Raw genomic sequence first — 14,686 nt, forward strand, 5'->3', positions numbered from 1 at the left:
GTGTTCCTAAGAAAACTAAGTAACTGGCGTTAAAGTTAAAAGATGTAATCAAGTAAAATGACATTTTCAGGATTGGTTCAGTGCTTCAGAACGTCTTTATATATTGTTAGGGACACTTCACGTCTCCTGTCTCACCCTAGTTTTTTCCTCAATCTCTGCCTTTCAGATGATGCTTTTCTATCCAGGATGGCAAAACAAAAGAGGTGACAGTTGGAAGGTTTAGAATTATTCTCAACCTCTGGCGCTGCTCTGTCGCTCCTCCAGACCATTGTTCTTCAGCCTGCCAAATCATTACAGAAATGTGGAAGACCATGTGCAAATCAGGCTTGGCTTCACCCCAAAAGGGGCAGACCACCCCAGCCTTTCCACTACAAATATTCTTCGGTTCTCCATTCTCTTGTTGATTACTTCCTCTGGGCTTTCTCTCCTTTTACTAGATTTTGGTATTCCATGTTCATGAAAGTCTTCAGTCATGCACACTCCAGCGTGTCACACGTAACAATAATTCCATACAGAATTCTTGAACAGCATTTAGTCTAAGTATTCGTCACACGGCATGTGACCATGTTTAAGCAATAGCTTTCCCAAAAACGGAAATACGTTTCAGAGTAGTCTTACACAAACAGAAATATCTTAATAATGTGGTTGGGTCACAGCTATTTCATTCGAGAATTGTAAAGCTGGCTAGGTTTATGAGTATGGCAACATAAAGAAAACTGATTTATGGTAACAAAATGTACTAAACAATCTAACTTTTAAAGTATTGGGCATTCCTGGGAGTCATAATGGATCTTCCTAGTAGCAAAATGCCTGAAAGGAAATCCAGTTTTGGTTGTGCTTCAGCACCATCATCAGTTGTTCATGGGGATACGTGGCTCCATCAACTCTCGGGTGCACCAGAAGCAAGAATGCATAAGAAAGAGTAGAGGTCAAGAAAGCGAATGAAACACATTGTGTGATCATGTTTTGGATATAATTAGGTTAGAAGTTGGATAAATCTACTATATCAAGAGTTGAGGTTCCTACTGAGAGGGAGTTCAATGCATCAAAACAGGAGTTGGTGTTCTTTAGGGGCTGCAAAAACATATTATAGGGTTTGAGTTAACCTTTCTAGTATGCACTTTAGGAGGTGCCCTGAGTGTTAAGACAGAAAAGTGAGACCAGTTTAGAGGAACTGATTTCTTAAACTGGTGGTCCAGAGGGTGCCTCCTGAGTATCCTGAAAACCCTGGGCACCGCTGTAGAGTCTTGTAGACTCTAGCACAACCTGATCATCCTGCAGTAAACACTAAGGACCTTTACAACAAGGGAACTTCAATAGCTTCCTGGACCTGGTGTAAAGAATCTTGGCAATTATGATTGGCTCCCAGAGTGTCATGCGATCACATAACATGGCACAAACTTGAGAAATACCATGTTAAAGCCGTTCTTTGTCACATCCTGCCACTCCAGAAGATCCTGTCCATCACTGAAAAGGGAGTTAATTGCTTCAGAACAGGAGCTCAGTTTATGTTCTTTAGGAGCACAACAGTCATTTAAACATGGGAGCAGAAACTAGAGGTCCTAATTCCCTCTAGAAATACTGCCAAACCTGACTATAAGATATTCTCCATTGCCTAGTCCATTATTTATTTATTCATTGGTTTGTAGTTCCCAAAACCCAGAGGTATCACGGCGCTAGTACACCTACAGTAGATAAAAACAGCATATGAGTAAGTCATAGTGTCAACTGGTCTGAGCTTTGGCAGCCGGTAAGGAGTCAAAGGCAACTTAATCTTATCTGTTGAAGAGCCCAGTCTTTAGCAGCTTCTTTAAGGTTGGATTGGAGGGCTAATTTCTGATAGTCAAAGGGAATGAGTTCCATAGAATTGGGGTGGTGACTACAAAACTGGTGCCACCGTCCGTTTTTTTCTTGAATCTGGGGGTTTGTAGAATCAGGGCATATGGGGATCATAGGTGGTGGGTAGGAGTTTGTATGTGTAGGCAGTGGTACATGTATGCTGGACCTGTTTTGTGGATGTAGTGATGGTGAGTATCTTGAAGTCTATGTGTGTGCTAATGGGGAGCCATTGTGCATCCTTTCTGGCTTGAGTAATATGGTTGGTGCCTACAAGAGCCCAAGCTGCTCTGAGAGCATTGTTTTGGAGCAATTAGAATTTTGTGAGATTTTCTGCCTGAGATACCAGTGAGGAGGGCAGTGCAGTCGTCTACTTTGCTACCTATTAGGGCTGTAGCGAGTGTCAGACAGTTGCTTGACAATAGTCATTTTCTACTAAGGTTAATCAAGTTGGTAGTATAGGCAGTAGAGAAGGCGAGGGCCTTGATTTGTTTTTGTATGTTAAGCTTAGCATCAAAGTATACCTCTAAGGTTTTAACTTGTTTTGCTAATGGTTTGCGGTTGCCATCGATAGTGATGGTGGCATAGCCTGGGTCAAGGTTTTTGAGACTGTGTGGAGAGCCAACAAAGAGTAGCTCAGTTTATTCATCGTTTAGGCACAGGTGATGGTTAGCCATCCAGTTCTGTATGATACTATAGACTTGGTTGATGTTAGTGGTGTCTTGGGCATAGTTCCTGTGAGTTTTAGTAAGATTTGTGTGTCCTCAGTAAAGTTAGTATAGGGGATGTCAATGCTGTCTAAGTGCTCTAAAAGGGGTGTGGTGTACAGGTTATAGAAGCTCGGGGAGATGCAGGAGCCTTGGGAACAGCATATGGAACAAGAATGTGGTTGACGGCTTCATGGCCAATTGGGACTCTAGATGAGCGGCTGTTTAAGAAGGCTTTGACCCAGTTTGTGGCTGCTGGTGAGAAGTGAAAAGTAGCTATTAGGTGTTCACAGACGATGCTGTGGTCCGCCAGATCTAATGCTGTTGATAAATCTTGTACTGCTTTAGGGAAATGTGGTATTACTGCATACAGTCATACTGCATGAATAATACTGCTTTTTTGTGGCAGTAACAACCTGCACACATAAGCAGGCTGTTTTGGCTGCTGGCTCTTGAATCCATAACAGTGTGGAGCAGCACAACATGCAATATTCCATACACAGCACTATTTCCATTGGAGCTCAATCTGTTCTCTTACCAAAGACAAGCCCATGAAAAGTGTTAGTGCTGTGAATGCCACTCAAACAGGATGTCAAACATGTAACTTAAACAGTATTCATGAATAGTAAAATAAGCAACAACAAAAAAAAACATTAGCGAGGTGCCAGTAGCACTGATTTCTGAAAATTATATTTTAAAATTTAAGAGGTTAATTAGAGCGTACCTGCTTTTTGTTGTAATCTTTAAGAACAGTTTCAAACCCCTCTTCCAGCCTTTCAAAAGCTATACCCACATCAGTGGCCCACCAGATCTGCGAGCCAGTGAGCGCAACCTGAGCTGGGTAGTCAAACAACCACTGCTCCCTCGGCTTCTCCTCGTGGGCAGCCACGGCCTCTGTGATTTGATGACGCACCGTCTCACACATGGTTTCTTCCAAGCGTTTCAACCAACTTTCCACCTGCGAGAAGGTAAAGACTATCACTAAATACAATCAGCAGCTTAAGAAAGCACGATGTCTACTGTCCCTATTGGACGTAATCTAGTCATTTCGACGTTCTAATGTTGTGTAATGTTTCTAGCTAATAGGATGGCTCTAAGACTGCAAAGAAATACATACATTTCACACGCTGTTCTGTTTCGTTTGAATACCCTGCATTTGAAAAATGATGTAACATAGGTTTTGATCATATACATTTTTAATCGAAATCGGCCAGTATTACCTTTTTCAAAAACATGGAAACTTCGAGATATAACTGTAAAGCATTTAAGCAACTTGGGTGCTTATAATTGACTTGATCCGCAGTGAGGATTTATCCATAATTGTTTGACAATAATGCGTTCAAAGCTAGTTTTTCGGCCGCTTTTCCGCAGTTCCAGTGGTCTGCGAAAGGCACCCATTTTGATGGACCTTTGCACTCCCTTTACGCCACCCTGCACCTTCTACTGTATCACCATATGACATGAACGTCTAGAGCATAGTCCAAAACACCGATAAAGCCCTGGCTGTCCCCCAAGAGACCAGCAACCTGGGTGCACACAACGACATACACCCTTCCCCAAAACATCACTCACACCACTTATACACCTAGAACAGAGCACAGGCACCCGGTACTGCCAACAGAACATGCTTCTCCTGCCACTCACACACACATCCCCCTGCTACTGCTTAATGTGTGTGTGCCTGCTTTGATTCCCCTGGCACAAAGTCACATCAGTGCTAAGCCCATTCTCCACCCTGAAATGACCAGCGTCACACACAAAGGAAACATGGGACCCCCTCGTCCCAGCCAGTCCGACCCATGAACATAAATGGCCACCTATCCCTGTAAGTGCTACAGGCAGCAGGCACATGCCAACCCCATCTATGGCACACCCTTCTCCATCCCAACATCAAACACAGCCTGAAGGCCACACCGTTAACACTGTACCCAGCAATTGTCAGTACACCATGACAGTATCACCGGCACACCACCCTGCCGTGTACGGACATCACACATCCACCCGCACAGTGCGCTTGACACAAGCATGTGTACACCATGCCATGTCCCCCGCCATGTCCCCGACACAGCACAGGCACAAACCAGATAATGCATGAATCTCTGCCTCATCAAACCACAATGTTCACTGACAACCTGCCTTTCTGACTCCCTCAGGCACATCATATGACAATGAAGAGGCCCATTCAAGCACCTCAAGGGACACCACCAGACCCAATGGACCACCACCACCTGCACCCAGTTCTCTACAGCCTCAACAGGCACAACTGCCACTGCCACCACAACTGCACATGTCGAGCCACCACCAGTCCCACACAAACAACACATTGAGCCACCACCGGTCCCACAATCTCAAACCATTGTGCCACCACCGGTCCCACAATCTCAACCCATTGAGCCACCACCGTACCCACAAGCTCAACCTATTGAGCCAGCACTGATCCGACAAGCCCAACCCATTGACCCAGCACCGGTACCACAAGCTGCACCCACCCAGGCAGCCCTAGCTGCAGCAGTAGCACCACCATCACAGCAGCCACATGCAAGTACACATGCATGCATTTTTCGAAGACATAGCAGATAACAGTGGTGTGGACATGGAGGAGACCACCGACCACAGCACCGATGATCTTTTGCTATTCAGCCCATTGGGCCCAATAAGACCACAAGGCCCACCCTTCACCAGTGTGAGGGAAATTGATGGCAGACTCAGCCGCATGGAACAACGCCAGGAAACCTTGACATCCCTGGTGCAGCAGCAACTCCAGGAGGCGCAGCTGATGCGTGAGAGCATCCAGGCTAGTGGGCGTCGTAATGAACTTGGTCGGTGCACACAAGCAATAGTACAGATGTCCAGGAGTGTACGGGAGGGGAACAGCGTAATGTCATCTATAGCCGAGACAATGGCTATGTTCCTCCAGGCCTTCTTAGACCAGCAGCCTATGGAAATTCACCATGCACCATCCTTGCAGAACATGACAGGAGTTGCCTAGAGATAATTGGGTAGGGGGGAGTGGGGAGGGATAGTTGGGGAGGGGGATTGGAGAGGGATAGTTGGGGAAGGGGAGTGGGGTGGGATAGTTGGGGAGGAGATTGGGGAGGAATAGTTAGGGAGGGGTGTCGGGAGGGATAGTTTGTGAGGGAGACTTGGGAGGGATAGTATTGCCAGTTTTGTTTCTCCACATTTGTAAATATTTGCATTGTACACATTACAGTTTGTGTTGCATATTAATCATGACTGGACATTGCTTTTTCAGTGTAAGTGAGTGATTTATTTACAGTGTAGTGCCCAGTGCGCTAGCTGGCCTGTGCCACATGTGTTTGTGAAGTGATCAGAAATAGTGGTGAATAAGTTCCTCTCGTGTAACATGGCCATCCATGCCATCACTGTGATGTTCAAATGGCAGTTCATCATCACTCTCATCCTCCTCTGCCTCTGGTGGGTGCATTTCCATATCGGGGGCAGTGGGATGTTGCGCCTGATACACATGTTGTGCAACATAGCAGAGGCAAGGACTATCTTTGCCACCTTCACAGGGCTGTACATAAGTGCGCCCCCTGACCTGCTCAGGCAGCAGAACCTTGTCTTTAACAGGCGAACTGTCTGTTCTATTGTACAAAGTGTACAGATGGGGGCACGGATCTATCCCTGCTCTTGCCGGTTGTGTCGTTGCCTCACAGGTATGGATCATCAGCCATGGAATCAGGGGATACCCAGCATCACCTGCACGGGAGCACCAGAAAGTGTACAATGTCATACCTGTGACCGGATCATGTTGGTACAGTATGTATAGTGTTCCCTAAACTGGGCATATGGGACTACACACTGGGCTACGTTACCAGCAATTCGCATGTGTAATTTTGCATTGTTTAGTGAACAACTGGGAGAAGAAGAGTTTCTCTCGTCTAATGGGAACTAGCCTGCAATTCAGAGTGCAACAACTAATTCCCATTAGAGAAAGAGACCTCCAACCTGCAAGACCTGACCATAATGGGAGTAAAATTGGTCTTTACTCTAATGGGAGCTAACAATCTCATTGAGGATAATCTAAAACCAATGATAATACAGGACTTGGCCACTAGGGGAGAAAAATGTGTGCTTTCTCTAATGGGAACTAGCATTCTCTGTGAGAATAATCTAAAATCCAATAGTATGAAAATACCTGACCACTAAAGGTGCAAAATGGGTCATTTCTCTAATGGGAACTAGCATTCCCAGTGAGGATAATCTAAAACCCATTATAATGAATGATCACTAGGGGCAAAAAGGACTGTTAATCTAGCCTGCCCACAGTGAAGCAGCTATTTCCAATCTGAGAAATGTCCCTAGCAACCAATGGTCCATTTCTCAGATGGGAATTATTATCAACCATGCTGGATTAGGTTCTCACACAAACATTTGTGAGGGATTTACATCATTCCATACATTCCATTCAGCACGCCACAGGTGAACATCTAGACATCTGAGACAGACTAGACCATAACCATTCATTAGGGGAACAATTATCTTGTGGGCAATACCATAGCTGGACATCAACTACATAATGTTTGACAAATGTACGTAGCATGGGTTGCTCTGGGACCATGGCAGGTGCAGTATTGCCACGCAGAGCAGTACCCTGCCAGTATATGGTAGACCAGATGGCCAGCTAGGTGGAGACAGTGATAGTTGTGAGTGCTAAGAAATGTGAGGCAGACAACTTTGTGAAGGTTTTTCAAAAGATGCAATTTTCTTAACTTAAAAGGTTGAATGAACGCCACACTATCCCTACCCTGACCAGGATTTCCCTGCCTAGCATAAACTAAAGAAAACACTGTACCAAACAGTTTCTGTCCCTCACACTTAAACATTGGACATTTTAACAAGGTAATATATGGCAGGTCAAAAGCAACTAATATAACACTTAAATTCACATAATAACCAATGGATTTTCTCCTATTTTGGGTCAATTCCCCTTCCACAGATGCAAGCAGGATTTTGTTCAATAGTTCCAAATAACAGTGAAGGAAATCCTGTCTTGTAACCAAGTTCACTTCAGTTCTCTTTGTTCCAACTTGATAACACAAAGTAATATGTCTTAAACCAACAGTTCCCAAGTATTCAATCAAGTATTTGCTACAAGGCTCTTGAAACACTTCTTTTCATCAATATACATTAGTTCCTTAGTTCATTTGTTTCAACAGATATATCTGCATTAGTTCACAAAACTGCATGATTGACAATATTAAATACTTCTTCAGCAGTTCACACCACACGTGCTTCAGCGATAATAATTTGTCAAGATGATTCTGCGTTAATCCACAAAACACATTGGTGGTTTCTTCAACTTCTTCAAGATAAAGAGCCTCATTATGGGGTCAGCGGTAAACCTGCTGGTAGGCAGCGGGCTGCCGCCAACCCCTTAACACCATTTCTGCCACCTGACATCCCGGTGCTACCGCAGCGGCAGCAGTGACACGGTTAATTCCCAATCCCATGGAGTCCTAGAGTGGACTATTGCCTGATAACACTATGCATATTATGTCGGCATGTGAATAAATGTAAAAGTCCTAGAGGACTCCATGGGAATGGGAAACCTGCAGCACTGGCACTGTTACTAACAGTGCCAGTGCTTCAGTGACAAGCCTGCTGGTAGGGGCCTGAACTCCTGGCAGGTCAGGCCTGATAACATACACTTGTGAATATCTTAGAATCATAGAACCATACTTATCTGTGTTTATATTTAGCACAGCGATTATACACACTTCTTGATATAAGTAACGCCAGTCATCTGATACGAATTGAACGCAACATTACTCTTTAGGTAAGACAATCAACCAGCTACTTACCAGGCATTAATGTACAGTCGGATAATTACGAATTATAATACCTTCCAACTCTCACTTATATGTTTTGCAGATACTATCCATAGCTGCATGCACTATAAGGTTAGTCATATTTTGTCTAGTTGAAATGTGCATTGTCAATGTGATTGGATGTCCATGAATTGTATGGACCATTTTGCGTAGGATCAGGGTGATCTTAGGCATATATGTCTGCAGTCATCAATGTCAATGTAATGACAAGTGCTAAATGCAATTGTGGCTTGTCCAGGTGTAAGTGTGCAGGTGACATCACCAGGTGGCAATGTTTAACGGCATGGAAAATAGTCTTTGGCCTGACACAGCTGGTGTGCCAGACACAAAAGACCCTGCCGGGTGCTGCAGATCTAGTAGACATGGCTAACCTGGGTAAGGATGCTATTCTGCGTTAAGATGTGCTTCAAAATTTATTTGGAATATGTACATGCCTGAAGGCATACTTGCATTCTGAGGTACATGACGTGCTGCATGGAAGTGGTTGAACAGCTTCACTGATTATTGAAAAATGGTGGATGTGGACATATTCAAACAGAGATACCATACAAGGAATTGGATGGATGGAGAAGGCGATGACAGCCTAGTGATTTCCATGAAACAAATGTGCATTGTCAATATGCGTGGTGGGTGTGTGGTGTGGTGTGGTTTGACATGGCCCATTCACAGCTACCATGACCTCTGGCCGTATCACTACAACACAAACACATGAGACTGATGTATGTGTTATTGTGTTAAAATGCAATAATCCTATTATGGCCCTGTGTCTGAATTATAGAAATGTGTGGCTAATCATTGCAACTTCAGATCACATGCATATGTGTATATGTGCATATGCACTTCAGATTTACTCTGGTGCTCTCAAATTTGCTCTCAACGAGCTAAATACTTATAGGTTCCACTGTTTGAAATTAGGTACTTCATATTCACACGGCTCTTGAGAGCACCAGAGTTAATCAGGTGGTTCCCAGGTGGTTTTTCAGCCTAGTTTCAATTAAAGACCCTTGTGTCATAGAGCTTTTTTCTTCTGGGCACTCCTCGAACACACGATTAATTAATTTTGAAGGATATACAAATATGGTTAAATATTCAAATGATTATAAAATGTAGTGCCCACCTCTACCCCTTTTTTCATGTTATTTCTTGACACCCTGCCATTATCATTATTATCTGACGAAGCCAGAGAGACGCTGTATCGGCCTATGACCACTGAGGCGATACTAAATGCCATAGAATCACTCTCAGTGGAGAAGGCCCTGGCTCCAATTGTCTTCCTATGAATTTCAATACATTCTACAGAGGTCGCCTTGCAACCCGTCTGTCCACCGTATGCGAGGAATTATGTGCAACAGGGAAACTCCCCCCCCCAACTCTCCGGGAGGCAACTATCTCAGTGCTATTCAAGCCTGATAAGCCGCCTACGCAGTGTGGCTCCTAACGCCCCCTCTCGCTGATTAATAACGATGTAAAGATCTTTGCCAAGGTACTGGCCCTCTGGCTTGCCCCATACATGACATGTGTGGTTCACCCCGATCAAGCTGGGTTTATACTGGGCCGCTCTACAGCGCTTAACCAGAGGCATCTCTTTCATATCTTGTCCCGGATAGACACAGAGGTGCAGGCAGTGGCGGCAATGCTTGACATGCATAAGGCCTTCGACTTGGTCTCCTGGGAATTTCTGTGGGCCGTCCTGGAGAGGTGCAATTTTGGCCCCCGTTTCCATGGGTTAAATTGCTATATACTTGCCTGGTCGCCAGGGTAAGCACCAATGGCCATCACTCTGCCCATTTCACTATCGCTAGAGGAACCAGGCAGAGCTGCCCCTTTTGTCCCCTGATTTTTGCTGTGGCCATTGAGCGCTTAGCAGACAGGATCCATCAGAGACACAGGCATAGAGGCGTGAGACTCTGTGGTGATCCGGAGATCATTTCACTATACACGGATGACACACTTTTATGTGTATGGAGCCCCAAAGAGAACCTTGCACCAATTATGCAAGATGTTCTGCTCTTTGGTACCCTGTCCAGCCTCAGATTCAACTGCACAAAATCTGAGCTGTTCCCATTGACTGATACCACCAGGACCACCAGTGACCTTTTTGGGTTCATTTTGTCCCCACTAGAGATAACATACTTAGGGGTTATCGTCACACGCCATCAGACTTCATTTTATGAGCACAACTACAGGAGCTACCTGCTGACACTCGAAAAGAAGTTAGGCGGTTGGGCAAACCTGCTCATTACAGTGGCTGGCCGTGTTGCGCTTTTCAGAATGGTAGTACTCCTACAACTGTTGTACAGATTTGTGAATTTTCCACTCTGGCCAGGTATTGAACTATTTAGGAAGCTTGCTACCGTGATTAATGGTTTCATGTGGCACTCTGGCGCGGTCCGTCTAAATGGGACACACTGGCGAGGCAGTACAGACAAGGAGGACTCACCGCCCCAAATTTTGTTAACTACTGGATCGTGCCCCAGGCCTATTTCACTTCGTTTTGGTTTGACCCATCTGCCCCCATCCTCATGTTAAGCTGGAGAGACTGGCGGCCGGGGCTGGTGACATCTGTTCTTTGACCCTCCCCCCAGGTGTGCCATTTGGGAGTCAGCGACCCTACCGGAGTCACGCTATCGGCTTGGGTAAACATTTGGAAACTGACTGATGTCTCCCACCTGTTCCATGGTCAGAACCCCCTATGGAACTGTCTGCCAGGGACCCCCGGATTGGATGTGTCAACTGCTGGCAGCTGGTCAGCAGCCGGCTTTTTCCTTCTTAATGATGTCTACACAATGGGATCCTTCATGGAGTGGCGGGACCTACCCGAGCCATTGAGGGCGCGTCCCACTTGGTGGCTGCAGTACACTGGCCCGTGCTGTGCGCTTAAAGACGGCTGGCAGCAGTTGCTCTCGCTTCCCCCTGATGACCTGTTGCAATCCATGGTTATGAGCGGCACCTCAGCTCGTGGAGGGTTGTCTAGGCTGTTTAGACTCCTGCAGGAATGAGGGTGCCAACCACATGACAGGCTCTGCAGAGCTTGGAGTAGAGACCCTGGTACCAACATCACAGACCATATGTGGGAATCTAGATTTCATCTGATTCAATTCAAAGTCCTCCACGATACCACTACACCCATGCCAGATTGCATTGTATGTCGAGTGACCACCCCTTTGTATGCCCTAGATGTAATACCAATGATGGAGGATACATACATATGCTCTATGATTGCCCAAGGATTGTCACCTTCTGGGGGTTGGGGGTTATGTGTGGCATTATCATTGATGTTTCACTGTGACGTTGTGCTGTGCCCGAAGACTTGCTTGTTCCATGGATTTCCTCAACTACAGGAAACTGGCTGTTCTTTGCATGTTACTAGTGATACGATGTATGTCATTACTATGGCTGCACGCTACAGTCTGCACAATTAACCAATGGCTTCACTCTGCTACATGGGCCGCAGACTTGAAGGAGCGATGGCCAGCTCTACAACCAGCGCTCCAGAGACCTGTTAACATTTGGCCTCTATTTTGAATGTATCAGCAGTCATTGGACACTGACGATGCTGGCAGTGCTGGCTCCCCTTCATCCCCTGAGCCATGACACAGTTTAATGGCCGTATAACCTAGTTTTAGCAAAATGCATTTTCCACTGCTTGGTACAATGTGCAAGATATCTGGTCACACTGTTAAGCGATATTACTTACAGTACTGCTTGTCTGTCCTTATTGTTAAATCAAGCATGTTAAATAAAGGTTTAAAAAAAGAATAAGAATAACTACTTTAAAAATACCCTTAATTACAATACACTTCAAACATGCCAACACAAGTGTACTTACATAGTACATTCATAGTACTGCAGTAGTACTATTACAATCCAAGTTATAATACCCCAATGGGTATCTATCTATTCTAAACCTACCCTTCATTACATAACACTTCAAACATGCCATCACACTTATACTTAGATAATACATCCATAGTACTACAGTTTTACTTTTAAAAGCCAATACAGTTAGAGTATGTCAAAGGGTATCTAAATACTTCAAACACATACATATAGTCTTGTAATGACAACTAAAACCATGTAAATGTCACAAACTGTATCTGTATACAATGCTTGTTTTTTAATCCACTATGGGTTTTTATTCCCAATGATTACTACGTGTTAATGCAACAACAGTGGCCACACAAATATGTTGTACAAGACATAGTACATACAATTTACTATTTTTGAGGGTCAAAAATGTAGATATATATGTATATGTACAACTGTAAGTCATTAAATATTTTAAAGTATCTCATTTAACAAATTATACATTTTCTTTTCTTTACAGAGACACAACCACAGATTGCAACCTGGTTACCATATTCAAGTAATTATCTACACCCAGTATCAATTACCCACAGCATATTACTGTAGCCATAATTACTAAAGAGAAATTAATAATTTTTGGCAGTGTCTACAATATATTCTCCCTAGAACAGCCATAATTACTATACACATATTAATTACTTTGGCCACAGCAAGGTGCTTTGGCTCCGTTTTGGCAGGTGACTGTGCAGCTCAATCTGTTAAATTTTTGTGGTTATTTTAGAGACTCAGTCATATGACTAGCACAGGATAAATTAAGTATTTAGCCCTAAAGACGGATCTACATCCAAAATTGCCACACGAGCTGAGAGCTGATCAACCTTACCCACTCTTCAGTCAGTTTAAGGTAGGCCATGAGGTTCTTTCTGAAGACTAGTCACAATTTATTTCCACTGCACCTTAGTGCACTTTACTACTGTTTATGACTGTATATGTCGATGTAAATAACCTCCCCTCAACTCTGTATACCACTGTACACCATGATGTAAATAACTCTTCTTTGTATCTATTTCTGGCACATGCTGAGCCTTACCTACTTTGTATTGTACACGTCAATGTATACTGTTTGCCACTATGTAACCTTGTAAGCCTTGCATAACCTTTGCGGCACCCTGCTGTTTCCGGGCCTGGTGCGCATTATAAATTCAATAAACAAACAAAATGCATTGGCTAGAAACACTACCCATTTTTGTGCACTGCCTTTTATGGAGCAATACAAAACTGATTCAAGACACAACAATGACTTTAAGAGATATCATTTACTGGAGTTGTGAATTTTGGAAATGGCTAACAGATGTTTATTTGAAGCCTGTTGTTATGGGATATAACAGAAAGCACTTTGGTAGGCTCAGAGGGAACTCTGTATTAGTTTTGTTCTGTATGATTGATACCCTTGTGCCATACAGCATTTGACCAAGGTGATCCTTACATTTGATCTTTAAAGAAATACTTTTTTTTTTTACTAAACTTGAAATAAGTGGTGCGAACCCCAATCTCACTGTCACATCCACAACAATACAATTCAACCACATCATAAATATACACAGTCCTAATGACGTCCATGGACAGATGTCTGTGTTTGCAAAAATGCTCCCATGGACAGCAAAAAATGGACTGCGGACTCGGCAGCACCTCCACTGCCATTTTCTACCTATAAAAAGTCTCCATTATATGCGGTTTTGTCAAGGGTGGGGGGGGCAAAGTAATAGGGGTTCCCAAAACTTTGAAATTTGGATAGACATACATTGAAAAAGATTTTACCCAAGCATGCAAGCCAACCCGCTGGACGGATTTTCACCAAATTTGAACGAGGAGCGGGGGCCTGGTCTTGAAAGCTGGCTTTTGCAAATTTGGTGTAATTCCATCCTGTCAATGTTTTTAAAATGGACAAAATGGAGGTAAAAAGAAAATTAGTCATATCTTCGTCCGGTCTGCAGACACCTCTGGGACAATCAGGGGGCGGCACGGAGACCACAGAAAAAAAACATATGCTGATAGGTTATTGAAAAAGTGACATGCATCAAACATTATGAAACGGATGCCATATATGCGATGTCATCAATGACATTTCTGATGTCATCCTTGATGTCAAAGGTGTTAGTCTTAGCAGTGCACGGTGGTGGCACAAGGTATGGTTGCTTACCTTACCATACATTTTTTGGGCTTTTTGGTTTTACTTGCAACCATAACATCCCTTTAACAAAGTTTTTTTCAGTGAACTTCACAGGTTTTTACCAGTGCACCATTAATTTGCTACAAGTTGCTTACATAATACTTACCCCCAATTTAGCATCTGCGGAGTCCGCGGACAATATGAATGTCCGCAGACAGAATGCAGTATTCACAAAGCCCAAAAGCACATGAGAACAAAAACGTGTTCTCCCCTTCAATCAGCAAACACATGTACATAAAACATCATTTGTTACA

The 14,686-nt window shown here is 43.9% G+C and overlaps 1 protein-coding gene across 1 annotated transcript in view; it reads right to left on the reverse strand.

The window, feature by feature from the left end:
* The window catches only part of DNAH11 (dynein axonemal heavy chain 11), a 4,227,155-nt gene that overhangs the window by 2,241,591 nt on the left and 1,970,878 nt on the right, over positions 1–14,686 (reverse strand). The window contains exon 30 of the mRNA XM_069648254.1: positions 3,268–3,501. Coding sequence (XP_069504355.1) covers positions 3,268–3,501 — 234 coding nt within the window. The remainder of the gene's footprint in view (positions 1–3,267; positions 3,502–14,686) is intronic.

Source organism: Ambystoma mexicanum, chromosome 2q, assembly GCF_040938575.1.
Source record: "Ambystoma mexicanum isolate Mex_15411 chromosome 2q, UKY_AmexF1_1, whole genome shotgun sequence".
Taxonomy (NCBI): domain Eukaryota; kingdom Metazoa; phylum Chordata; class Amphibia; order Caudata; family Ambystomatidae; genus Ambystoma; species Ambystoma mexicanum.